This window comes from Melopsittacus undulatus, chromosome 3 (genome assembly GCF_012275295.1).
Source record: "Melopsittacus undulatus isolate bMelUnd1 chromosome 3, bMelUnd1.mat.Z, whole genome shotgun sequence".
Lineage (NCBI taxonomy): Eukaryota > Metazoa > Chordata > Aves > Psittaciformes > Psittaculidae > Melopsittacus > Melopsittacus undulatus.
The window spans coordinates 34,363,177-34,388,559 of record NC_047529.1 but is presented as its reverse complement, the minus strand read 5'-3'; the positions used below and the strand labels follow the sequence as shown (position 1 = coordinate 34,388,559).

Genomic DNA, 25,383 nt, shown 5'->3' with positions numbered 1-25,383 from the left:
CTGCAGTAACAAAGATGAGAAGAGTGGCAGAGCACATGGGTAAATATGTTAGCTGGGTTCTAGGAAAAGAAACTGGAGGTCAGAGAGATAAATGGGTCCTTTCTTTCCTGCTCTTTACATTTGTAGCACCTTCTACTTGGATTAGCTAATGCCTCTAGTGAATGGTGAGATGCACCCATTTATAGTTTGTTATTCTTATCCCTAATTATCACACATTTTATAAAAATATAAATAACAAAAAAAGTAAGCTGGGTTCCATCTCAAGAGGTGTTTCTTGTTGTCCTCTGAGAATATATTGGATAAGTCAGGTCTCGACAAGCCCTATCCATTGTAGCTGATTGTAAGTCAGACAATAAATACAAAAAGAAGTCGTTCTTGCGGTGAGCTCAGCAAATTCTGAGGAAATCAAAAGCATTCCACTGTGCTTATGGCACAAAGAACACAACAGCAAGGGCATATTTAGTGGAGAGAATGAGACAAAAATTACCAGGTAAGTGACAAACTGTACAAGCATTTTGTTTAAAAAAGGAACTCTGCAGCATTCTGTCTTTAAAGCCGGGTTTGAGCCTCTGGGATATATATCTCAATGCTGTCTGCACGCTCTGTGGCTGAATTCTGCCGGAAAGAGGCTGCTCTCTTAGCAGCCATTAGCCGCCTTCTAGCTTCTTGTCGCTGTCTGTCCGGTAGGTCCAGAGATTTTTCTCTTGTGATAGGGAATTTTCCTTTTGGGGGCTTCTTTGGTACAGGAGGAGGAACCTTTCTTTCTTCCTGCAACAGGGTATTAAAACTGAGGGTGAGCTGCGTGCAGAAGGTACTGTCAGTAGAGCATGCAAATCAAAGACATGAAATGCAAAATACTGGCTACATACATCAAGCATGCTCAAGTTGTGCTCTCCAATCAGCTGACTAATATGTTACATGAATAGCTGTCTACACTAGGGACACTGGCAACACCTTGTTGTTTCAGCAGCCATCACAAATTCTGCAGTCCTGTGCCTTCTAAAAGACTTCTTCTACTGGCCTTGCAGGTATCCGGCACATGCAAGCTACATACGTTCCTTTCATAGAATTTGTTTAATTTTAGCTGACACATTATTACATCCATTATAAACAGAAACACACACTGGCTCTCCAATAAGAATTCAGCGCATCTGTGTGGTCTGATCAAATGAAAAGACTGTCTAAGATTAGCAGGACAGCATGTTTAATTAAATTAATCATACTGAGTTTAGGCTCAGCTGGATATGAGATAGCAGCTGTGTATTAGTTTAGTCTCCTCCATGAATTGCTGAATGGAAACATGCAAGCACCAGCCAGAGAGGGAACATTGGGCTAATTGTTCTGCTTGCCAGCCTGGACCATTTAAAAGAAAATTATAGTGAAGAATTATCAAATTATAAAGTGAGAGTCAGTAGATTTTGGTACCAAAGTATCTGTAAATTGCTCTGTGGATTTTAAATGAAGAATTGTTTTGAAGTATGAAATTGATATTTTACTCCATTTAGGCTGTGAAATATGAAATAAGGGCCTTGAAAAAGATAATGTGAAATCACATGTGGAATTGTGCAATAGTTTTCATTGGAAGGGACATCTGGAGGTGATCTTGAACCCGCATTCAAAACCCACTTGAAATTAGATGCAACTTTGAAGTTAAAGCAGGTTTTTCAACATGATATTTAATACTGGACTGAATAGCTCCGAAGATGGAGACTCCACAACTTCACGTGTATAGTATTGTTATTATGATTGATTGCTCTATCACTTCTTAAAGTAATAGCAATAGTCCAGAGTATGGGCTGTTCCTTATGGAGAACACAGTTAATTTGATGCACAGCAGGATTCAAATAATACAAAAATTGAACTGATTCATCTATGGTTCACACTGTTCAGTGTTTGGTCTTTTTTTTTTTTAACTAATTCTGAGTCTATTGCCAAAATGCCTTAGCCAAGTCTAAAAAACTAATGTTATTTAAGAACAGAGTTCAACATTCTTATCTCAACAGGAACAGTGCGGCAGCCTAAGATGCTATTCCCCATGACAGCCATCTCTTCCAGCATTAATTTTCTTTGTTTCCTGTTTTCAGACAGGAACATAATGACTCCATTCCTGCTGTCCCATCATTTTTTTTATTTTTCTTCCCCTTCACGCCTAGGAACATCACTGTTGCTGTCACTATAATAATTTCTTACTTCCAGTTGTCACTAGTAAGCAAGAGTTGCAAACTCACCATCCACCAACCCGTTGGCTGAAAATTTAAATCCAAGAGGAGCATGAAGAAATGAAAGAGTTGTCAAAATGCCTCCTAATTTCTCCCAAACCAAACAAGTATTCACCTGAGGCCAACAGTACTGACTCAAACCAAATGCTGTCTTCATCTGACTGATAAAATAATCAGGAAGGATAGTGGGATAATCAAGGTGAGGGGCTGAGCTCTAGAAAGGGGGAAGACAGTTTCAGAATTATATTGCTTTTGTGGGCAATATGCCACCTTTGATTTGTAAGCATCGTGGCTGGGGTGTCTCCCAGGTGGTGGAGTTTTAGGGAGATGTGCAGGCATGACTCTGTCTCCCAGCCTTTGTGGGCCAAGACTTAGTATGACTTTGTGCTATGTTTTGCCACATGCGTTTAACTCAGTCCTGTTCTAGTATCAGTTGTGTCGTGCAGGCAGGATTAAACACTGTAGTGCTCAGATTTGAGCTGCTCCAAAGGTAGAACAGTGCTGAGTTTACCTTTATTGGATTCTTGAGCTGTTGTCCTCAGTCTGAATTAATAAGAACATATTTAAGTTCTAGTCTTTAGAATGCAAATCTAAGTAATTTGAAAAAAACTGTTATGGAGTAAATTAACTTAGCAAAATCCATTTTATTTGTTACACAATTCAGCTCATCGTTGTTGAAAGGAAAAACCTTCACATCTGATGAAGGTTTCCGTGTATAAATCAGGCCATACCAATTAGATACTTTCTGAAGTTAGAAACCTATTGTATTCACTGTTGTACTTAAGACAAGGAGACTGCAGGACTACAAATGGAGAGTAAATGGTACTGTCTATGGTCTGCTTACCTTCCTTTCAGGTGATTCTATTATTTTCCATTCATTGAGTTTCAAGTGGTGCAGTTCATCAAACTTCATGCTGACGTCTTCAATTGAGAGCTGCAATAAATCCCAGAAACCTGCTAGGTCCTGGGAAGTTGGCCTCGGCATGGCACTCGGGTCCTGTCATAAAGGAAACAATCTGAATAAACCAGAAGGCTTTAAACAATGTGCTTTGAGGCAGCAAAGGCATCACGCCAGATTACATTGCTACAGTGCTGCTCAGTGCTAAGTCTACATGCACTTTACAGCCTGGAGCTGTGGCTGGAAAGTTGCACCTCCTACACAGCCCAAAAATGAATGAGTTGGATGTCTTACGCTAGCATTCCTGATTCCATGCAGCACGGGAAGCTCCTTAGCACCATATGTTGTGCTGACCTGCATTCCTAAACAGGAGCAAACTGACAGCCTCTGCCTGCTGATTATTAAAGGGAAAGGGAACATGGTTCATATTCTAGACAGCCTGAAGTCTTTCTGGTTAAAAATTGCATTCATGGTAGCTGATCAGAAGGTAAAATGATGCCATGAAGAAGTAGTCAGCTTATGCTGAATTCAATGTTTACATTGTTTTGCATTTTCAAATGTATGCATAAGGCATGGAATTTTGATGGGGGATGGTAGACTTTTGTTTTCCAGAGAGTCAAATAATGCTCAGGCACTGGGAAGCACTACACATAGGTACTGCAATTAAGTGGTGCTATGTGCACAAGACTTAATGGAACAAACAGTGGTGGTAACAATCAGCAAAGTGAACCTCCATTTGACCATTAACCTGGTATCAGTTCTGGATAAAAAAGACAATTTTATATTCAGACTCTTAACCCTATGCTCTGTATTGGTGCTTGTTCGAGAAGACAGCTTTGTCATTTTAATGAAATAGGGCTTAACTGGAAAACAGTTCTGTGAAGATGATGAAGAAATGTCTCTTCCCTTTCAGTGCAGAAGGGAGCCATTAAGGTGTCTACAGAACGGATGGAGTCAAAATCAGGCCAAAGGGACTCTGTATCTCCCCTTTTCTGGGTGAAAGCTGTAATGACTATTTTACTATGCTAGAAACACTGGTATTATTGCTGAAGCAAGGCTCCGTGCCCCATCTTTCACAAATCTAGTGGACAAAGAAGCATTTTAGATATTCAGTACAACTCCACATAGTTGCCTAAAATCTGGGAGGTAAGTCAGCATTTCTGTTGAATTTTTCCCTTGAATATAAGGGTCTTAAACTAGGATTTGCTACTCAAACTTGGGTTTGCAGATGCCACTGTGGGAGCTGAGTACTTTGGAGCCGGGCACTACAACATGAAGTGTGACCCATACCTAAACGCTTTCAGGAATCTGGGCTAAGAAGCAGCCTAAAAACCTGTCCACTTAGAAGTCTTCTCTTTAGAAGAATGTCTCCTTTTCTTAGGAAGCTTCAGGGACTCAGCAGACCTGTCCATATAGATTATAACAGACTTCTGGGAAACATGATACATCTCTAGACTAGCAATCTCCAAAAAAAACTTACTTGGGTAGAACCCAATTTGCTCCAAAGCCATTTAAAATTTATGTCAGTGTATTAGTTACTCTACAGAGGTCAACATCTCAGGCTTCAGGAATCAACTTCCTGTGTGAAATCTGCCAGGATGGTTCCATAGCACTATATCTTACATTGCAATCTGCTCTCTCCAGCCTGGTCTTCTCATTTCCTCTCCCCAGTTTCCTCTAAACAGCCATAAAATTATGCCACTCATTGAAATGTCATTGCCTTCTGAATCAAGGCTAATTGCTTTCCTGTACCGCTGTTCACCCCACTCTGCTCATTGTGTTTGGGAAGATCGCAGCCTCCAGCACGGCTGCTTGCAGAGGAGTGTGCCATGCATTGCGTAGACACAAGAGGGCTGCCTCTTGCTGCTGTCTCCTATGGATCCACAGTCCGTGGATAAACGCTGGCACAAACGATTACTATTACAGCTAACTAAGTTTTGAAAATATTGGCTTAAACCAGTTCCTTCTCAGAAGCTGCTAATTTATTTATACCTTCTTTGGAATTCAGCTCTGCAGTTCTCCTTCTGAAGGAAGCCTAAAGTGCTTAAAGCCTAGCAGTACCTAGCAGGTGCTTGAGCTGTTCTGTTTTTGCCCAGACCCATGACATATTGAGCGATGATCTCACGAGCTGAGCAGGATCTGTGCTGACTAGAGCGTATGGAGGAGGACATGTCAAATTAAAAACAGGGTGTTACAAGAGATAATGTGAATAATGCAGAAGGGAGTAGTTATTAATCAGTCATTTTTTTTTTCTGCAGCAGTTAGCGGAACAATATGCTGCAGGAGATAGCCAGCCAGATTCTTAAAAACAGCTTCAACAAAGCTTATATTTCTATGGATTTACCCTAAGTGAAAATCTTTGGTAAGAGATCTTAACCCAGAGCATAATCAAATGTGTCACTTGAAGATGCTATGACCCTTTAGAAAAAGTTCAGAGGTGATGGGCGAGTTTCCTGGTTAAATTTCAGTATAAGTAAGTATATTCCTTTTCCTAAACTAGTGCTGCATTTTGAATTGGCATAACCAAACACCATTGTTCTTTGTCCTACTTTTATGCTTATTGCTGTTGAACAGTGTTAGAGAAACTGCTGTGTGGTAGCCCTGTAAGTGCTAGATGTTTTCAAATGAGGGAAAGGTGCTATCTGGCAGCGCTACTGTGGGGCACAGAGATGCTGCCTTAGGAGCATATGGAAAGCCTGCTGTGGATACTCAGTAAGTGACTATTTAACAACAAACTCAACTGCTAGGCATAGGAAGAAAAGCCTCAAAACATGAATGAGATAAAAGTCTAGTTCTGCAGTTGCTGCTTTCTGCAGAGCCCATTGCTGATTTAATGAAGCTAAGGAATATTCAGAGCCTACATCTTCAGAGTAGGATAAAGCTGCTGTTACGGAGTTCAGAGGTTTATTATCTAAATAAGAATGAGAGAAATAAAATCTTGCCAGTTTTTTGGTCATGTTGTCTGCAAAGCTGTAGATTTTTCGATATGCTCCTATTGCTTTTGCAGTAATGAATTGTTCGCGCTTCCAAACCTCTGACAGCCGTGCTGAGCCGGAGCTGCCCTTGTTATTACAGTAATGCTCTTGAGCACAAGTGCTGGACCCACTTGAAGATAAATGAAGTGGAGTGGAGGTTAGGCTCTCCAAATCTTAGTTTGCATAGCTTAATCAATCAGGTAATGGAGGGCACTTTGAAATCTGCAGTGAGAAACTTTTCGACATTGATGAAGATTTCCTCCTTTCACTATGAAACAAATGACTAGATAGGGAGCAGACATGATGTATTTCATATTTCAAACCTGGTCATCTCCTGCTTGCCTGACTTTGCATATTTCCTCTGTCATTCTGTAACAGCTATTAAAATTCTTGTTTTGACAGAGTCTTTGAAGTGGATAATTGGATTCTTTCCTAATGAGGACCATATATCTTACCATTTTCTATCAGAGAGTAGGACATTTTTGGCATGACTTTCTCAGTGATATTTGATTACATTTTCAGGAATTCTGGATGTTTAATTTTATGGATGGAAAATAGCAAATAGGTTTATGAAGAATTAATGTTTTCCCTTAAGAAGTTATGTGGTAAATACTAGCATATAAAGAAATGTATCTAACCAGACATTGAGGTCATGTCTGCTATCATGCATGTAACAGAATTCAGCTCTTTTAATACATAATGGTGTAAGGGCAGTCAAAAGACTAAAGTTACACTTGATTTCCAAGTGAGTCGAGGAAAGATGCTCTACCACTAGCTGTAGCTAGATGAATTACGTTCTTCTGTTGATTAGTATCATCTTGCCACAATGAGTGTATCACTGATGGCTGCTGTCATATTAATGAAGATAACATTTAGAATTGAATTAGTCTCTAATGAACTTCCAGAACAATAGCAGTTAACTCTCACAAGGAATAGACTACATCTGTTCTTTTAGCCCTAGGATATCTTATGTATGATTGGCAATGCAAATTATGAAACCCAATTTTATTAATATTATCTACATTCCTGTTTCCAACATCAGTCCTATTTTCAGATAGGTAGAAAGCTGGAACATGCATTCTCCCCTGATTTGCTATTTTACTGTTCTCCACTTACTGCAGTGCTAAAATTTTCTCCTTCGTTACCAGAAATACAGCTACTATTTTAGGTACTGCAAAAATAAGCCACAATATTATGTCTCAGAAAATTTGCATTTGTTCCTTTCTCTCTCTCTTTTTTTTAATAAAGACAGAAAAAAGACAAAATAGCCAGGCTGAGTTCTGAAATTACGTGTTTGTTTTGAAAAAATATATATAAAAATAACCTAACAACATACTTTAAATTAAAAAACCAAAAAGGAACAGTAAGACAAAATTTGAGACATGAAAACGACATCTCAGAATGCTACTGTTTGGGAACACTATATGTGTTTTTGTTGTTGCCTTTGATGTAAAAATATTAAATTCTAAAATTTAGCTATGTTCTGTGGAATATCTGTGGATGAATAGCATTAAACTTTTCAAGAATGGCCAAACACGGTGACTTACCAGATTTTGCTGACAAAGCCAATAAAATTGCTGGAATTTCTGAGACATGAGGAGCTGAGCACTTCCAACAGCACTGCGGATCTTACCTAGGACTAAGCATATGGACAAATTATTACCAATAGGTGTCTTTTGGCAGTAAAGGCAAAATGCAGCTCAAAAAATATGTAGTTTAAATTACTGTTTATTTTATAAGGGAAGTAAATACTTGTTTTTGTTGTTTGCTATTATATATGTAAAATACTTCTGAAAAAGATGGAGATATAGGAAAGCTCTTACTCTTTGGAAAAAGACAGAGATATAGGAAAGGCACCTTACTCTTTGGCAATAACAAATGATATATTAATATCAGAACAGCTAAGACTGTATTTACTTAAGGAAGTAGAAAAGGGAGTATAGACAGATTCCTGAAGTGAGCATACATTCATGTTTTTGAGAACAACCCTAAATTTCAAAGTAAATTACACCCCCCTCCATTTACATTTGCTCATGTAAATTGGAATCAGTTGAAATAGTCATGCCTCAAGAATCAGTTAGATGCCTGTTCTATCCAATGTCAAAAAGTGCTTTACATGTACTTTAGATCTAGTTCTGTACTCACAGATAACTTCACTCAGTTGCGTGGATGATCACTGGGTGAGCTCTCTTCTGGGGGTAAGGTTAATATATTACACTGTAACATAAGATATTCCTACCACAGGGATGAGATCCTCAGAGGAATCACGTCTCTGAAACATGTCTTGGTACCCCTATCAGGAGTTACAAGTTGCCTACCTGGGGAAATAGACAAAGCCCTAAGCATAGGAGCTTTCAACAAAGGACACAAATGAGTGCTCCTGGTCTTTGCTAGATCATGAACAGCCCTCACCATACTTTGGGCTTTCCCTACTGTCAGTGAACTTGCAATTTACAGTGTGCCTAAGCATTGGAGAAAGGGATCAAATTCATTTTACTTGATTTTATTTCCAAGAGTCATCTTGGTCTGAATCAACATTTCCGGGTGCTCTATGATTAACAATCCAAGGGCATCAGCTCCTCCATGTTAGGCACTTACATTTAAATGAGCTGAATCTCTTCCTGGAGATGCCTCTTTCATTCTATTGGCTGGAGTGCCTAAGGGGAGTGGCTTATCCCAAGGAAGCTAACTCCTCCTAGACTCCCACATTTGCTGGGATAAATACCATACTTTCGTAGGTAGCAATATACTTTCCTACACCTCCTTCCTACATGTTCTTTCCTACACTTCCTTCCTTCCACATCCATTTCTAAGCTGAAAAAAAGCAAAACTTTAAAAAGCATAATAAGCTAGGGTTTCAATGGAAGATTGATTTTATCTGGAGAACTTCCATATCTTTAAACAATGGTTAGGGTAAAGACTAAGAGAGCAGAGGTAGCAGTGAGACAGGAATTACTCTGACATCTTTTAATTCAATTGGAAGAAAACAAATTGATAATTAAAACAGGATGCAGAGGGTGGAATGAAGATACAGATAGCACAGCAGAATGGACCTGCAGCCATTAAATTCTGGCAGGACTTAACATTTTGTTATTTAGAATAAATATAGGAGGGGACTGAATGGCATGTGGAAACAGGAGTTCTGTTAGAGGTATTAAGCTTTTATTTTGCTTTTCTCTAAACTAGTGAAACATCTGCTTAACCACAGGTAGCACCAGGAGATAAGTTTTAGGTACAGAGTTTTTAGGCTCAAGTTCTGTAGAAACACACAGACTCTGTAACTTTCAAAACATGTGTTAATATGTAGAGCTGTGGTTCTCAAACTCTATTCCATTTTCTGTTAGACAAACAGTACAGCCGCACCGCATCATTAAATTAAACAGCATTATGCCTAAGTCATCAGTCCCATGTGTCACCTGTTCATGAAAGGGTTAAGTTGTTCAGGGCTGAGTGAGTAATTCACTGAGGTTTGGTTTTGCTTTGCTTTGCTGGCCAACTGGAATAAAGCATTTTAACTCGTTTGAGGTTTCTGATCACCAAACCCCTCACCGTCTTCTACAGAGTTATTGATATATGGAGAGCAATGTTTTGGGTGTTAAAACCTGAACAAATATACAAAAATCTAAATAATAATAATAATAATAAATGTTTCATTAGATCTGAAACAAATTGCTTTAATTTGGTTTTCAGCATTTTTAATAAAGGCAAAGACTTAAGTGTCAAATAGCCTTGTATTCTACTTTTCCCTTGGTGCTCTGTAGCTCAGGACATAAAATGAACTCCCAGCGTGGGGTCTGAGTCCCTTCTTTGCCAGGACGGGGAACTGTGCTGTAGCAGGTCCCTGACATTGCCTATTCCACACTGTGTTCAGCTGTTCACTGGGCAGAAAGAGAGTGAGGATGATTCTGTAGGCTGATGATTGTAGTGCTTGTTTCAGAGTGAGTAAAGTACATTTTTATTATCCTCCGCTGAATTTTATAGTCCATAGCTCAAACGTATAGCCTGAGTAAAAGACAGTGGTTTTTGCCCAACTGCAGAAAACTCGATTTTGACAGAATCAACATATGACTGATACTTTTTTGTGAATCTCACAGTTACCCCAACCCCCACATTAAATAAACATTTGCTTTATCTTCATTATCCTGAAGGATAATGTCAACAAGCCCTGGTGATTTAAAGCCCAGTCAGACCAGATGAGACTTAGACTGGCAATGCAGCATCTTGGTGTGATCGTAGAATCATAAAATCATAGAATAGATAGGGTTGGAAAGGGTCTTAAGATCATCTAGTTCCAACCCCCCTGCCATGGGCAGGGACACCTCACACTAAAACCGTGTCACCCAAGGCTCTGTCCAACCTGGCCTCAAATACCCCAGGTGTGTGATACACATCAGTTGGGGATGTAAGAGTAGTTCTGGGCTATTTGCATGTGTCACTTAGTCGCAGCAGTGAATACACATATATAATTACAGCCCGATCATTTACTAAAGATCTTTTTCCATTTCAATAAGTAAATCAGATGCAATAAAACATAGAAGTTACAATGTCTCATATTCATGCTACTCTGCTTTGCTGTAATTAAATTGAAGTATTAAAACACTTCAACTCATAATCTTTAGTACAATGTTAATAGACAGCCAAATCCTTGTTATTAATTTCATGCATTGGGGAATTATTCTGATGAGTGCAGATTGATTATCTCCATGAAAGAATGATGAATGTTGGAGGCTGGAGAGATTGAGATGTTTGGTAATGCCTGGAAAAATTTGCTTATAAATAAATGAGGATAAAATCTATCAACACACATAAATATATATAATTTTCATATAATCCATATCCCCCCTACATTAAGATAATGTATTTACTTGAATGTGAGGAGAGTCACACAACAATCATTCTGCTCCCTGCAGCATATGAAACACTCCATTTTTGTTGTGTGGTCCTGTATGGCTTCTACTCTGAAGACATACAAAACTCTGCCTGTGACTTCAGTAGAAGCAGACTCAGGGTTTATATGCTGCATAGAGATTTTGTAAATTGCCTGTATGCAACATGCACAATTAACGCAACGGTGTCTCTTCCCCTTCAATAAGTGTATTACAAAATTGCAAGTAATATATATGTGTTGTATTGGTTATGGAATGCTACAAAATCTTGTAATTGAAAATGGTTTCTTATCACAAAGGTAGGGGGGGGAAACCAGATCTATGTTGATGAAACCAAGATTATAGTCTGATGCTGTAACTCTATTCTTGACAGGTTAAAAGCATTGCTCAATTGTGCCACTGCTGCACCAGCAATAAGAAACTACTAACAATAAATCTGCTTTTGTCGTTCATTACTGCTGATTTAAATGATGTGCTTTAATTTAAATTTTCATTCTACTTGATTGTTCCATTTTTTTCTATACTCTTAAAATAATTGCCCACAAACAATTAGAGTATATGTTCCTGGAAAAAATACTGAAACTGGCAGGCATTTAGTTTATGTCAAATGCCCTAAGTCAAAGCAGGGCATAATATTTGGCTAATCGCTAAACCTAAATTAGTAATCTTCAAAAATATATGTCTTAATATCAACACAGCAAGTAAGTGTAATAATAAATGTATAACATTCAGAGTGAAATGACATTTTAGGATGGCACAGCTACAAGTTTGCAGTGCTCTGGAGGGCAGGTAAGGCAATGGAGTCCTTGCACACCAAATGGAACTTGGTGCAGATTTTCTTTTTACCTTAATGGAGCTGAGATCAAAGAGAAGAAAATTTAAGTAGAGCAATACAAATGTTAGGAGAAATTATTGGATTCCACACTATAGAACTTTAAAGACTGTTCCAGGGCAATTAAGACATTCTACAGTCATTCACAACATTCCAAATATAAATTTCAGTAGTTCCTGAAGGACAGGTTTGTGAAAAGCATTAGAAAATTATGTCAATCACTTCTCTTTGGTTAAAGGATCACTTATATTTGGTCAAACACCTAAGAAAGCTTCAATGGATGCATATACTAAAATTAGTTGTAGGCTTTGCTTTTTTTGGGGGTGGGTTTTTTTCCCAAAGCATGGGAGATTTAACTCTATGTTTTCTGTTACTGTTTGGCTCTGCTAGTAAAGCCCTTGCAATACTGTGGAAATATAAACCAAAGGATTACCAAGTTAAAATACAGCATCCACAGAATGAAGAGGTAAGGGGAGAGAATGATATTTTCAGCTGCCACTCTAATGCCATTTTCCCCCCACTAAAGTTCACTTTACTATGCCAGCTATTCCAGTAGAGCTTCTGACCATAATACAGATGATACCAGCAAAATATATTTCTGCTGGCATATGTTATACTATGGCTATTTTTTTTTTGCACCTATCTTAGGTTTTTTATATAAGAGTAAACTGTGTGGCTGTTCCCCCTTCGAACTGTGTACTGAAATACTTCAGTGGCCAAGCATGTGGCATTCAGAAGCCCAGGATGTCTCCTGATTCCCTCTGCTAGACATTGCCTACAAGTTGTGAGTAGGCACTGCAGCTCCCTGGGCTTGCCTGCTCTCCCCCTCCCTGCTCTCATCACAGAGCTCGCAGGCAGGTGTCAGAGTCCTGGCCCTTTTGGTCTTCAATAGCTTTGTGACAATTGAGAGTGTTTTTCTCGTCATCACTGATACGTTGGTAACAGCCTAACACAATTTTCAGGGTGTAAAACCGAAACTTCAGTCAGCACCCTTGAGAAACACCTATCATTGCTTGAAGGCACCCTGCTAGTGCAAATCATTGAATGACTTATCCTGGGAACAGTTACAGCCTCATATATGTTTAATATATGTATATATGTTATAATAAATACTGACAACACAAATAACTGCCCCCACAAACAATATATGAACTCTGCAAAGGCTCAAAAATAGAATTCATGGCACCTGACCAAATAAGCAAATTCTGTGAAAAAAAGATGTTATTTTTGCTGTAAAGATTATATTCTCCTTTCTTAAGACCTGATGAGTGAAGGTCTTAGAACAACATTATGGGAGAAAAGCTACAGTGAAAGAAAAAATCAATACAGCAATCAGACAGCTTTCTGTGATCTCAGAGCTATTGTGCTAACGCAAAAAATGAAATTGTTTCCTAAGATGCAGTTCTATTTTAAATTTTCCCATGATTAAAACAAAATAGAAATTGCATCATAAAGACAGCCTTCTCCTAGGAGATGCAAAGCTACATTTGGTCTTCAGGTACAATTAATATAACCAGGCCAAAAATAAACGATTCAGCATCAACAATGACAGTTTGAATGTGCAAACTTTGCTGTGAAGTGTTTTGGGAATAGTAGCTCCTGCTGGAAGATGGGAAAACATATTCAGTTGCTTCTGTCTCCACCATTTGCTTATATTTTCTTCAGGGAACTGCCAAATGCTTAAATATGTCAAGATACATTTCATGCTGGGATATTGTTAAACTTCAGTTTTCATGGATACCTACCTTTCAACCTTCATACCTCAAACTGGGGATATAAAATATGTCAAAAGGAAAAAAACATTCACACTGAAATTTTAAAGTGCTGTGAAACATATTCCCTTGGTGAAAATAATTATTTGATAACTTAATTTTACTTGATATAAGCTATATTAGATTTATATTAGGGATCCCATTTCAAAGGCAATGTAATTTGGTGATTATTTGAAGAAGATCTCTTGAAATGAGTCACATCAAACGGAAAATCAGAAGTCTGGGTGTCACTTTTGACAATCAGCTGAAGACAAACTTCTGGTTTTGCATATGCTATATAGACTTATTCTATAATTTCTTTAATTTCTTAGGGAGGTCAAAATGTTGCCTCAAATACAAGTAATTAATCCATTTTGGTTAGTTTAAAAAGGGAGTTTCAAGGGCCCATTTCCACTCTGTTTTAGTAACTGTGTATCAGAGAATTGCTCTTTCTTTTTCTCTTACAGTGTAGAGTCACTCTGTAAATGAGGAAATATAAATCCTGATACTAAGTTTGGTTTTCTGACTGAAATGTTCCAGGTTAAAAGGGTGTCACTAATTCCAAATATCAATAAAAATTACCAAAGTCCAATTTGTCTTCATGTCTTTCTGCACAATTTACTGAAAACTCCCTTCCTAATTTCCATTTCCCCATGCATCAAGGTGTTTCAGACTATTTCTGGAGTGCAAGAGCATAGCTTCACATGATGGGAGGGAGGGTTCTGCATCTTGGAATGGGTAGTCAGCTAAAAACAGCTCCTCCAGGTTTTCCTAACGTAGTACACTGTCATATTCTGTAACACAGCTAACTCCATCACTGTGCCTCCTAGTGAGGAAAGAGCATTGACTTAAGAGCCACATTTCATGTGGCTGCAGGTTTGATTAGGGCTGCTCATGAGGAAGAGCTTTCAGAGAGAGAAGGTAGGAAAAGCCCACACCCTTGCCTGCAGACTCCCCACTGGCCGCCTAGGGAAGGAACGGGGCTGACTGCCTGTGTATTTCTTGGCTCCCTAATAATTTTACTCTTTCCAAAGAGATCAAAGTCTTGCTCTTTGAACTGCTGTGTCCAATCGTAAACACTGATATCCCTGCATCAGTAAAAAGCAATGTTAGAAGCAGGTGCTTTGGGATACTTAATGATGGCACAGAAATGTTAGCATTCAGCAGTACAAAGTTTTGGGGAATTGAAAAAGAAGACATATGCAGTAAAAAAAAAATTGTTAACAAAATAATCGTTATGAAAGAAGGCTTGGAAATCCTCACACTAGCTAAACAAAGCAAAATATTATATTATTTGTACTATAACAGCCCTTAGGAGGGTTTTAAAGTCTTCACAATACCAATGCAAAGGGAAAACTGTCAGTTCAGCTCTGCCATGATGAAAAGAAGGACAAAAACCACACTCCAGAAAGCAGTGGAGGCTGAAGGAAGAAAAGCAACCATATGCTCTCCCAACCCCTATTCTTGTGTTGCTATTTGGCAGACTTGTACACAACATACTGGAGAAATATGATTGTAAAATAAAAAATGACGAGGTAAAAACCTAGACATTCTTCCTTTTGAAAAGGTCAGTGCAAGAAATAGAAATTGGCCTTTTAGTCACCATGCAGGCCTGGCTCAAGATCTGGGAGTAGATCATAGCAAGAACTCATGGAGGGGAAAAGAAGATGATTGGGAAAGAGTATTCAGAGGCAATGGTGAGATTTGTGAGAGTGTAGGAAAAGATGCTAGTAAGAAAACTTAATATGAACTAATTTGTGATCTGAGAAAATCTCAGCTGAGACAACAATTCAGATTGGCAGGCATTGAAATATTTATAAAAACTGAGCCTGAAGAGCAAGGATAATTGACCTCAGAGGGAATCACAGGGAGCTGGCTACTGAGTGATCGGACCACTTTGATATATTACTATCATTAGTGCTGGCTTGGATCTTGCTCCAAAATAGTCTACATTATTTTTCACTTTATCTCATCACTCCTTTCAAGATGTCCACAGGATGTGAGAGAGTAATAATGATTCTTGACAAAACTGTAATAAGAAAATGCAGCTGAACTATCTAATAGCACATATACCTGTGTAACTGCAGAAGTGCTTTAACTACTGGTTTTGCCTACTCCTTTCTGTTCTTCCAACAGACCCTTTATGATAGGCAGAAGTGCTTGTATAGAAACGAAAAGATGTTAAAAATGGCTGATCATTAATAAGAGGCAAATCCTCAGGTTTCAGGAAAATGGCAAAAAAGATGTTCATGCAGGACCACCTTGTGTGCTCTGGCAAAGGGTCAAGCACTGAAGTGGGATTAATGTGTCAGAGCTGGAGCTGTGGGTGGAGCTGTTGTACCATTTGAACCATCTCTAATACGCAGACTTCGATTCTGCACTAGATGCTACACTTGGCTCCTCAACTACTACAGAAACTTACTCCAGGAAAAGACAGTTTGCATAGTCAGTTGCAGGACATGGATCTTAATATCTTTGGTACTACAAAATAAGTAAGGAAAAGATACAGACCACACCCTAACAGATTTCTTACTGTGGCAGACATCTATAAGAAAAGATACTGAATTATTCTTACTTTCTTCAGAAAGATCATTTTCTTCTGCTTCTCTTTCCATTTCTTTACACCATCCTTCCATTCTCTTAGTTTCAGTATGCAGCAACTTCATAAACCAAGATCCATCCCGTCGACAAGGAGACATCCTACCGGTCTCTACTGTCTCAATGGCAGGCTCTAGCCAGGGTTCTGGTGGTGGAAGGTTAGAGGTGTCAACTGGGGTCCTATAATCTTCTCTGTAACTGAATAGTCCCTGCGTCCGTACAGTTCTCACTGCACTGTATTGAGTGGGTGTGCTGGGCTCTGAGTGCTGCTGGAATGAGGAGCCAAACTGAAGTCCCTTGTCCTCCATGGTAATATGTCCTGGAAAGCCCTCCAGTTCCAGATCAGCCTGGACAGCTGCTGTTACGCTGTTTGAGCGCTTGAATCGTCCGTGCCTTGGTGAAGAGGGAAGAAAGAGATTAGGACATAGAAATACATGTGTGATTATACAGAGACACAGGATGATGTTTAAGTGAATGGATTCTGGTTTTCTCCTTGGACTTTATGTTAAATATGTTTCCTTTGTGCATACTTCACTAAAATAAGACAGTGAGTAGCAACAGAGAGGAAAACCAAAATGCATAGTGGCATCATTGATCTGAGCAAAGATACAAAAGAAGATAATTTAAATTATATCTGGAAGCAAATATTGATTTATTCTTATACTACAAAATACCATGTATCACTATTAAATGAACTCAAAATAACTAGCAGAGCTGCAAGGTTACATCTTCTGGCAGAAGCCTGTAAAGTACATATATAAAAGATTTAAAAAATTAAGAATTGTAAGTAGATAAATTCTGAAAATCTGAAAAACTAATTTAAGACTATTACTGTTCTATTTTTACTTGCCTCATAGGGTAACCATTAAATGCTGATTTTCTATTGTGATATGCCACCAAATAATGACATTTTAGAAAAACTTTATGTTAAAAAGTTAGAGAAACAAAGATTATTTGTGAAATCTTTTCACATCTGAGCTTATTGTTTCAAATTACTTCTAGTCAATGATAGTAAAAGGCAATTAGGAGGTAGATACTGTCTGACAGCTGCCATGGAATGAGTTAATGGTCCCAGTCCAGCACTTAAAGGCTGTGCCTGACAGGGATAACCTGTAGGTTAGTACATTGGCCAGCAGTTTTAAAAAGCGAGAGAAGAAGTGTCAAAGATAACTCTAGTTTAGGATAAAGGTGCCATGGGTTTTATCCTAACTATTATCTCCCCCTGTGTGGACTGGGATAGCCTGGAGCACCATGAGGGGTCCTATCAAAGGAAGGGTATTCCAATATACAGCTCTTTTTTTCTGCCAATAATGAAATTATATTAATCCACTACTTAAATGTAAGACTTTCATTTCCTTCCCTTCAATTAAAAACTGCAAAGTTAACTAAATATTAAGCAACTGCTAAATAATCACTACAAAATGTACCAAATGACTGGCATGCATAGAAGAAATTTGTCTCTGAATTATTTTGGGGCAGCACTTGCCAGATGTTTGTTATTAACTCTGTTTACAAATGTGTGCTGTGTTATAAAACATTACAGATTTTTGTACATGCTTGAATTACCTTTTTTCATCTTCCACTTGTACTCCAACAGAGTGGTATTCCCGTAGGCCTCTGCTTTCAGTATCTGAATCAGTTGCTGTTTCCACCTAATTCAACACAAAAAATACATCTGCAGAGTGAGCACCGACAACTCAGCACTATTTCTACCTGCACTCATTCAAAATTAATTACATATTTCCTCTCTTACCACTAAGAAACACCTAGCAAAGTAAAATAAATTAAATATGCATTCAGCCTGATATCCCTATTTTGGTGCTGTGTTTGATGAAGCTTTGTACAAGTACTTCTGTTCTACTGTGTAATTCCCTATTTCAAACCTAAGCAGATGCAGTTACTCAGTTCAGTGGAAGCAGGGAATAAGCTTAGTCTGGAAGAGCTGTTCTTAGAATAAGGAATCCACAGGATAGCCCTTTTTTATATTATTATAAAACAGTCTCATTATAGTCTTGATTTACAAAATAAAATAAAATCTCAAGTACCCTGATAAACTTGCAAGCGATAAAAAGGAATACTGCAATGAAATTTTATCGACAACTGTGTTGACAAATATAGAACCATTTAAATGATGTGAGGGATACAGCAGAATGCCATATCTCACTTCTTTTAATAACATGGTCCTGAAAATGCTATATCAAGCAAGTAATTTATGCACTTTTTATAGTATTCTCATTTGAAACACAGTTACTGAAATATATTCACAGTGGAGTTTTCTTCATAACTGAGACCACATTGCTTTTGCAAGTTTCTGTGGGATTTTATATAACACTCCCCACCACCACACCGCCCCCAAGTCTTTGACACAGACATAGCGAGTGCTGCAGAATGCAGATTACACTGAATCAAGGGAGTCAGGAAAAAAAAAAAAAGACTAGGACTGACTTTTCCTTGTGAATGATATTTTCCCTATTAAATCAAAAAATACCAGCAACCAGTTTTTCAATACATACACTCCACATATGGATTCAAAGAGTATATCCTGTGATGAAGACAACATAACTTTTTCCCTTGCAGCAGTCACAGGCACCTCTGGAAGGAGCCCAATGGCCTTTGCAGCTGCTCTCAGCTTCATGGTCCCAATCCCACCATGTTTCTGGAAGGATGCTGAGAGAAAGGGGAAGGATGGTGGGAAATGAATATACAGGTGGACTATAACTCTCGAAGAAGCTAGGTCTCTGTGCTCAGCCTCACATGGAAGTGCTTCTGACAAGGTTTAATGACCTTAAGATGGTAATGAAGGTAGCATGATGAAGTCAGCACACCTGGATTTCTCTGGTTCACAGCTCGAACTGTGTTGGATAGTCAACATGTGTTCACTAAGGGCAAACTGTGCCTGACGAATTTGGTGGCCTTCTACAGTGGGGTTACAGCACTGGCGGATAAGGGAAGAGCAACTGATGTCATCTACCAGGACTTGTGTAAAGCGTTTGATACTGTCCCTCATGACATCCTTGTCTCTAAACTGGAAAGACATAGATTCATGGGTGGACTCAGTGGATAAGAAATTGGCTGGATGGCTGCATTCAAGAAGTGTGCCTCCCTATGCAGGTGGAGACCAGTGACAAGTGGTGTCCCTCAGGTGCTCTTATTGGAACCAGTGTTATTTATAATCTTTGTCAGGGATGTGGACAGTGGGATTGATTTATCTTCATCAAGTTTGCCAATGACACCAAGATGTGTGGTGCGGCTGACACACTGAAGGGCAGGGATGCCACCAAGTACCTGGACAGGGTCAAGAGGTGGGCCTGTGAGAAACTCATGAAGTTTAACAAGGCCAAGTGCAAGGTCTTGCACCTGGGTCAGCATAATCCCAAACAAAAGTACAGTCTGGGATGAGACTGGATTGAAAGCAGCCATGAGGAGAAGGATTTTGGGATATTGGTTGATGAAAAACTGAATTTGAGGTAGAAATATGCACTTGCAGACCAGAAATCCAGTCACATCCTGGGCTGCACCAAAAGGAGCATGACCAGCAGATTGAGGGAGGTGATTTTCCCCCTCTACTCCACTCTCATGAGACCTGCAGCACTGTGTTCAGTTCTGGGGACCCCAGTTTAAGAAGAAAACAGATCTGCTGGAGCAAGGCCTGAGGAGGCCACAAAGATGATCAGAGGGGTGGAGCACCTCTGCTATGAAGACAGGCTGAGGGAGCTGGGCTTGTTTAGCCTGGAGAAGAAAAGGCTCCAGGAAGACTTTAGAGCAGACTTCCAGTACTTGAAGGGGGACTGGAAGAAATCTGGAGAGGGACATTTTACAAGAGCATATAGGGATAGGACAAGGGGGAATGGCTGTAAGCCCAAAGATGGTAGATTTAAATTAGATATTAGGAAAATATTCTTTCCTTTGAGGGTGGTGAGGCACTGGGTTGCTCATAGAAGCTGTGGCTGCCCCATCACTGGCAGTGTTCATGGACAGGTTGGACAGGGCTTTGAGCATCCTGGTCTCGTGGAAGGTATCCCTACTCACGGCAGGCGGGTTGGAACTGGATGAGCTTTATGGACTATTCCAACCCAAACTATGCTATGATTCTGACCTATTCTACGATCCTACCGGACTGGGTCCAAAGGAAAGGACCAACATTATTACTTCTACTCGTGGGATTGTTGATCAAGGTTCTTGAACTTGTTTGGATGAACTGTAATGCCATATAATGGTGTCAGTGGTGCAAGACAGGCTCCACAGCATTACAAGTCTGAGAGTCTGAAAAGGGAAAAGAGCTTGGTAGGTGTTAGTAGGTGTTAGAAAGCAGCTGAGAGCACATGGGAACACAGGGCTTCCTGCTTATTCACATGGCTCAGCATGGAGGAACATACATTGTGTGTCAGACCAGATCTGAGATGAAGCCAGACAAAAGAAGCCAAGCTGACATATCCCCACATCAGTCTTTACCTTCAGTTCATAGAATGGTTTAGGCTGTAAGAGAATGCACTTCCTTCATAGACCAACTGCACTTCCCTCATAGACTATTATAGACTGATATCCTTAGGATGACCATTTCTATATTCTATACTCCTTGGGACCTACTGAATGAATCCTGGAGGGTGAAGTGAAGGCCAGATTGCTGGATGTGGGAGGTCAATGATATCATACTTGCAGGGCTAACATACAGCTAGTAACACTGTGGAGGTGAACAGTGATCAATGGACAGAGGAAAGACTTTTGCCGTTCATAAGGATGTCTCAGCAGCTCACAGTGCTTCTGGAAACATGATGGTCTAAAGATATAAGCAAGCAAAGGTCCCCATGAGAGCATCAGTTCGGCCAATTGATGTTGTTGGAACAAAGCAGGAAGACTGGCAATACACACTTTTCTTCCACAATGCATATCAAAAGCCTATCTGTTTTTGCCAGCTACTTTGTCTGTTTTAGTAGCAGACATAGCATGTCTCCTTTTGAACTCTGCTTCTGATGTGTGGAGACAAATTTCCCTTTTATATTTTGTATGGGCTGGTATCTTTCCATTGATGCAACAGATTGAAAAAAGTCTTTTTCATCTACTTGTTTTCAAGCAGTTCCTTATTGATATTTCACCTAGAAGTATATCCTGGCTAATTTGCTCAATATGCAATCGACACCTTGACTTTACAGGCATAAATGAAATAATCTGTTCTAAAATTTTATTAAAAAAAATATTACCAGGAAAATGATGGCCCAGGTATCAAAATAAAAATTACATTAGTTAACTCTAAATATGAACTCCTGCCAAATTATCCTTCCCTTCAGCTTTCCAAGGCTGACACTGACTAAATGATCTGATGATTGCCTTAATATTTTAATGCTTTCATTTCCTCACTGTGCCTTGTAACAGCGGGAGAATGCCAATTTTTTTGTGTGTGCAATCTAGGATTTCAAATATTGTAACAACCTCCGTGACCAACAACAACAAAAATCTGGAAAAAGGAGGCAAATACCAACAGAAATAGAAAATAAAAGAAAAACTTGCATTCACAAAGTGAAAAATGAACAAATAAATTGCATTTCTGAATGACAGATATTATGATGACTCCTGCTAGAAGACAGCAGGAAACTAGATTTAATCAGGTTGGCCAGGCTAGATTCAAATGAGCATAGAAGAAAAAGTAATACATTTGGTTTGATTGTGCAGCTCCTGAAACTCAAATAAGTCTGTTGTTATTCTCTGTGACTCATTACTGTTTTAATACTTGCATGGGTTATAAAGGGCTTAATATTTGCAAATTGTCCCACAATCTCAGTAAAGCAATACGATGTGATGAATTATATGTCTATCTGGTTATGAGTGAGTCTCACATAGAAAAGGAAACAAAAAAATAGCCAGACACTGACCAAAAGCAGAAGACAGTAGTGGAATAGACCTAATATAGTAGGTCATTTTCCTCTCTCTGAAAATGAAGAGATAAAACTTCTTTAAAAATGTGGCACTTTACGCCATGAAAAATGTTGGTTTATGGATTTATAGTATGCCTATAAGGCTTATAATGTTAATAGTAAACATAAGGGAGCATTTTGAGATTATTTCTGTCTTATTGGTCTTACCTGTCACAAATGCATAATACTCCCCTCCATGTTTTTTGCTGCCAGTACAAGGAGAAGACAATACTATTACTATGAATCCTCTGTGATCAGTCACTGCTGACCAAACTAGCCCAAAATTTGAAAACTAAGTATCAAATACTGACACTGCCTTGGTAATAAATGATCCGCAAATAAATTATATGAACACAAAATTATTTGAATAAATGCAAACCACTATTGCAAGTAAGTTGCTTGTAATAATCAATTGTGGTTTGTTTGTAGGCACTCATTCTAGAAAAGCATGCATCAACTAAATTATTCCTTCGAAGTATTTATTAAGCTTTTTTTAGCTGCAAATTTTAACTACTTAAAAGCAACCTTTATTTCTGCATTAAAGTATTATTCTGCTCTTAAACCAGAACATTGCAACATAACATTGTAGCATCCTATAAATTCCAGTCCAAGCTTCTATATACATACTGTTTCTAAAGGAGGTCTGAAGTTAATATATTCAATGCATAAGCAAACAGATTTTAACCTGGTGTCTTTTTCTTCTCTCTCATAAGGATAAGTAATAAGAGTCCTTCAGGCCACATTATCTCTCCCCATGCAACTTCACTGCCCTCAATGGGTTTTCACTGCTGTAACGGATTTGTTCTATAATTAGAATTTAATAAACAATCTCTGTGCTGATGCACAGGAAGGGAAACAATTCACCTTTCCTCTCTTACAGAGGCTTCCTAGTGATAAGGAGTAAAAAAGGGAAAAAACACTACATTTGACACAAGATCAAATACATATAATTGTGAATGCAGATAATCACTCTTGGTCACAGGGAGATCTCATTTGTATGCAGTGACATATACAGTGAAGGTAGGGAAAATACTTCAAATAAAACTGTAGCACTAACTGCTCCTGCTTTCCTTAACTGATGGAATAATTTTATCAGTCAAAAAAACCCAGATACTATTTCAAAATAACCTTTAGGAACTCACCTGAGGACAGGTTGGAGAGCTTTTAGCAACCTGGTCTATGGTGAGGCGCATGGCAGGGAGGTTGGAACTAACCCAAACTATTCTATGATTCTAACAGGCCACCAAAAAAACCTACAATTCCATGCCTGAGTGATTTTTTGTGCCTCACCACAGGGCTCCCTTTTGCAACTCCACTACTTCCAAGCAGAGCACCCAAACTGCTCAAATAGATTGTGTGGCACAGTAAGTGCTAACTACCACAAGAATATCCTGCAATGGGGTGAAAACTTCTGATGGTCTTTCAAGAAAGCACTAAAAATGCATGTCAGAGTTAGAAACAAGATTTGTGTCATGCTAATACGGGATAGTAACAATGAAATAACGCATACAGCAGTGGTTGCTCATAACTTTTTTTTGGTCTATTTAATGCTAAGTGGCAAATTATTCTGAACAAACAAATATTCTGCAAGGCAGCAGTTTGCGTCTTCCCCACGTTGCATGTTTCATTATGTTAGGTGGCAGTTAAGAAAACAAGCAACAGTAATTTCTGAAAAGAGTAAAAATTAAGATGTCTTTAAAATAACCATTGCTTTGTTTTAACTATAATTTCAACTGCTAAGCTTTTCACAAGGAGAGCAAAATGCAACCACTGCTGGGAACTCTACTAACCAGCTAAGTCTTGAATCCTGACTCATATATATATACATATATATGCTGTATAGGTCAGTGTTAACTATAAAGGCTAGGTTATAGCCTCTGTACCACAGAAGAGTTATCAAACTTTCACTCACTTCTGCAAGCCAAGGACTTCACTCAATTTTCTTACAAAAGTACAGTCTGACAGCGTGTTTATGAGGAGAATGAACAATGCTTGCCTCTAAAACTTTCAATCACTTATGATCCAAAGACCAGTGTAATCAATGTGGATATTTCTTTTGATTGCTACGTGTACGCTTAAGTAGAGCACTGACAAGGATGGTATAACCTCAACAGTACAAAGACAATGTAGATGCTCATCAAAGTAAGTAATGCCACGTGGGTAAAATTGCTTTGCCTTAAAGAGAAATTCCAGCATGAGATTGCGGAGTTTCCTCGACAAGTTTTTACCTTGCAATGTTAATAATCTCATTAAATATATATAAAAATACTATGCAGAAGATCGTCTTTTGACACTAAATATTAAGAAGGTGAGTTATTGCACTAATCCTCGTGAATACAGCTTTGATTGATAAGAAGAATTTGTTTAATGAAGATTCCTAGATTAAAAAAAAGCCCTTAGACATTTTGAAGCATGATCTCCTGACAATAAATGAAGATGGCAGAGTCCATTCTCTAAGCTACAATTGGTGCTTATCTCCAAAAATACCATCATGAATCAGCCTTCACATTTAAAACCTTTGTTTCCATCTCATCTACTTCCAGGGTTTCTGTTCATTTGAGAAGCCTTGATATCTTTTAAATAGAGAAGAAACAAAGGACTGCATGTTTTGAAACACTTGAAATAAATAAGGAGCATTTTCTTGACAGGTTTTCTCATATATTTCACAATCCAAATTCTTTTAATATGAAATGGCTTATAACTAGAGCAGTGTTTGAATGTTAAACATTAGCATATATATAAGGCTTTACAAAAGAGCAAGGAAAATCCTTGAAAATATATTAGCAATAACCTTGTTTTTGACTTAGTGGTTATTTTACTCTAGACAATCTCTACCCTTCAGTTTAATTCAAATATTTTGACTAGTCTTCTATTGTCATGATAGAAGACATATGAAGACTATAGCCACTAGAATTATTAGCTTCATTCCTTTTATATATATATATATATATATATATATATTTAAGAATGCTGATTAAATTTTTAATCACAGAATCAGTATTTTGCAATGCACTTGAGTTTAGGCATCAACATTTTTTCTAGTGACTACTGACTTGTCTTGACAATATTCCTTTTGATTTAAATATGGCAGTGAAAAACCCCAGCCAAAACCCCAGCAGCTGTTTTCTGGAAAAACTTTGTTTCTAAACCTTTTTTGTTCAAAATTCCCACCTGGAATAGGGCTAATACACTGTAGGCTGGATTACCATACATGTGCTTTTCTCTGTCCATGCAGATGGCATGCTATGATCTTCATAGTAAGTCCAGTGCTCTCCTAGTTTCTTGGGCTCCCTGTGTGTGTGAGTTCCACGCCTA

At 38.5% G+C, this 25,383-nt stretch overlaps 1 protein-coding gene across 1 annotated transcript in view; it reads right to left on the bottom strand.

Moving 5' to 3' along the window:
* Positions 1 to 549: 549 nt before the first annotated feature.
* Positions 550 to 25,383, bottom strand: part of DLGAP2 (DLG associated protein 2) — a 386,404-nt gene continuing 361,570 nt past the window's right edge. Inside the window, exons 9-13 of the mRNA XM_005153211.4 lie at positions 17,726 to 17,811; positions 16,137 to 16,552; positions 7,640 to 7,731; positions 3,064 to 3,216; positions 550 to 768 (exon numbers count right to left, since the gene is read on the bottom strand). Coding sequence (XP_005153268.2) covers positions 550 to 768; positions 3,064 to 3,216; positions 7,640 to 7,731; positions 16,137 to 16,552; positions 17,726 to 17,811 — 966 coding nt within the window. The remainder of the gene's footprint in view (positions 769 to 3,063; positions 3,217 to 7,639; positions 7,732 to 16,136; positions 16,553 to 17,725; positions 17,812 to 25,383) is intronic.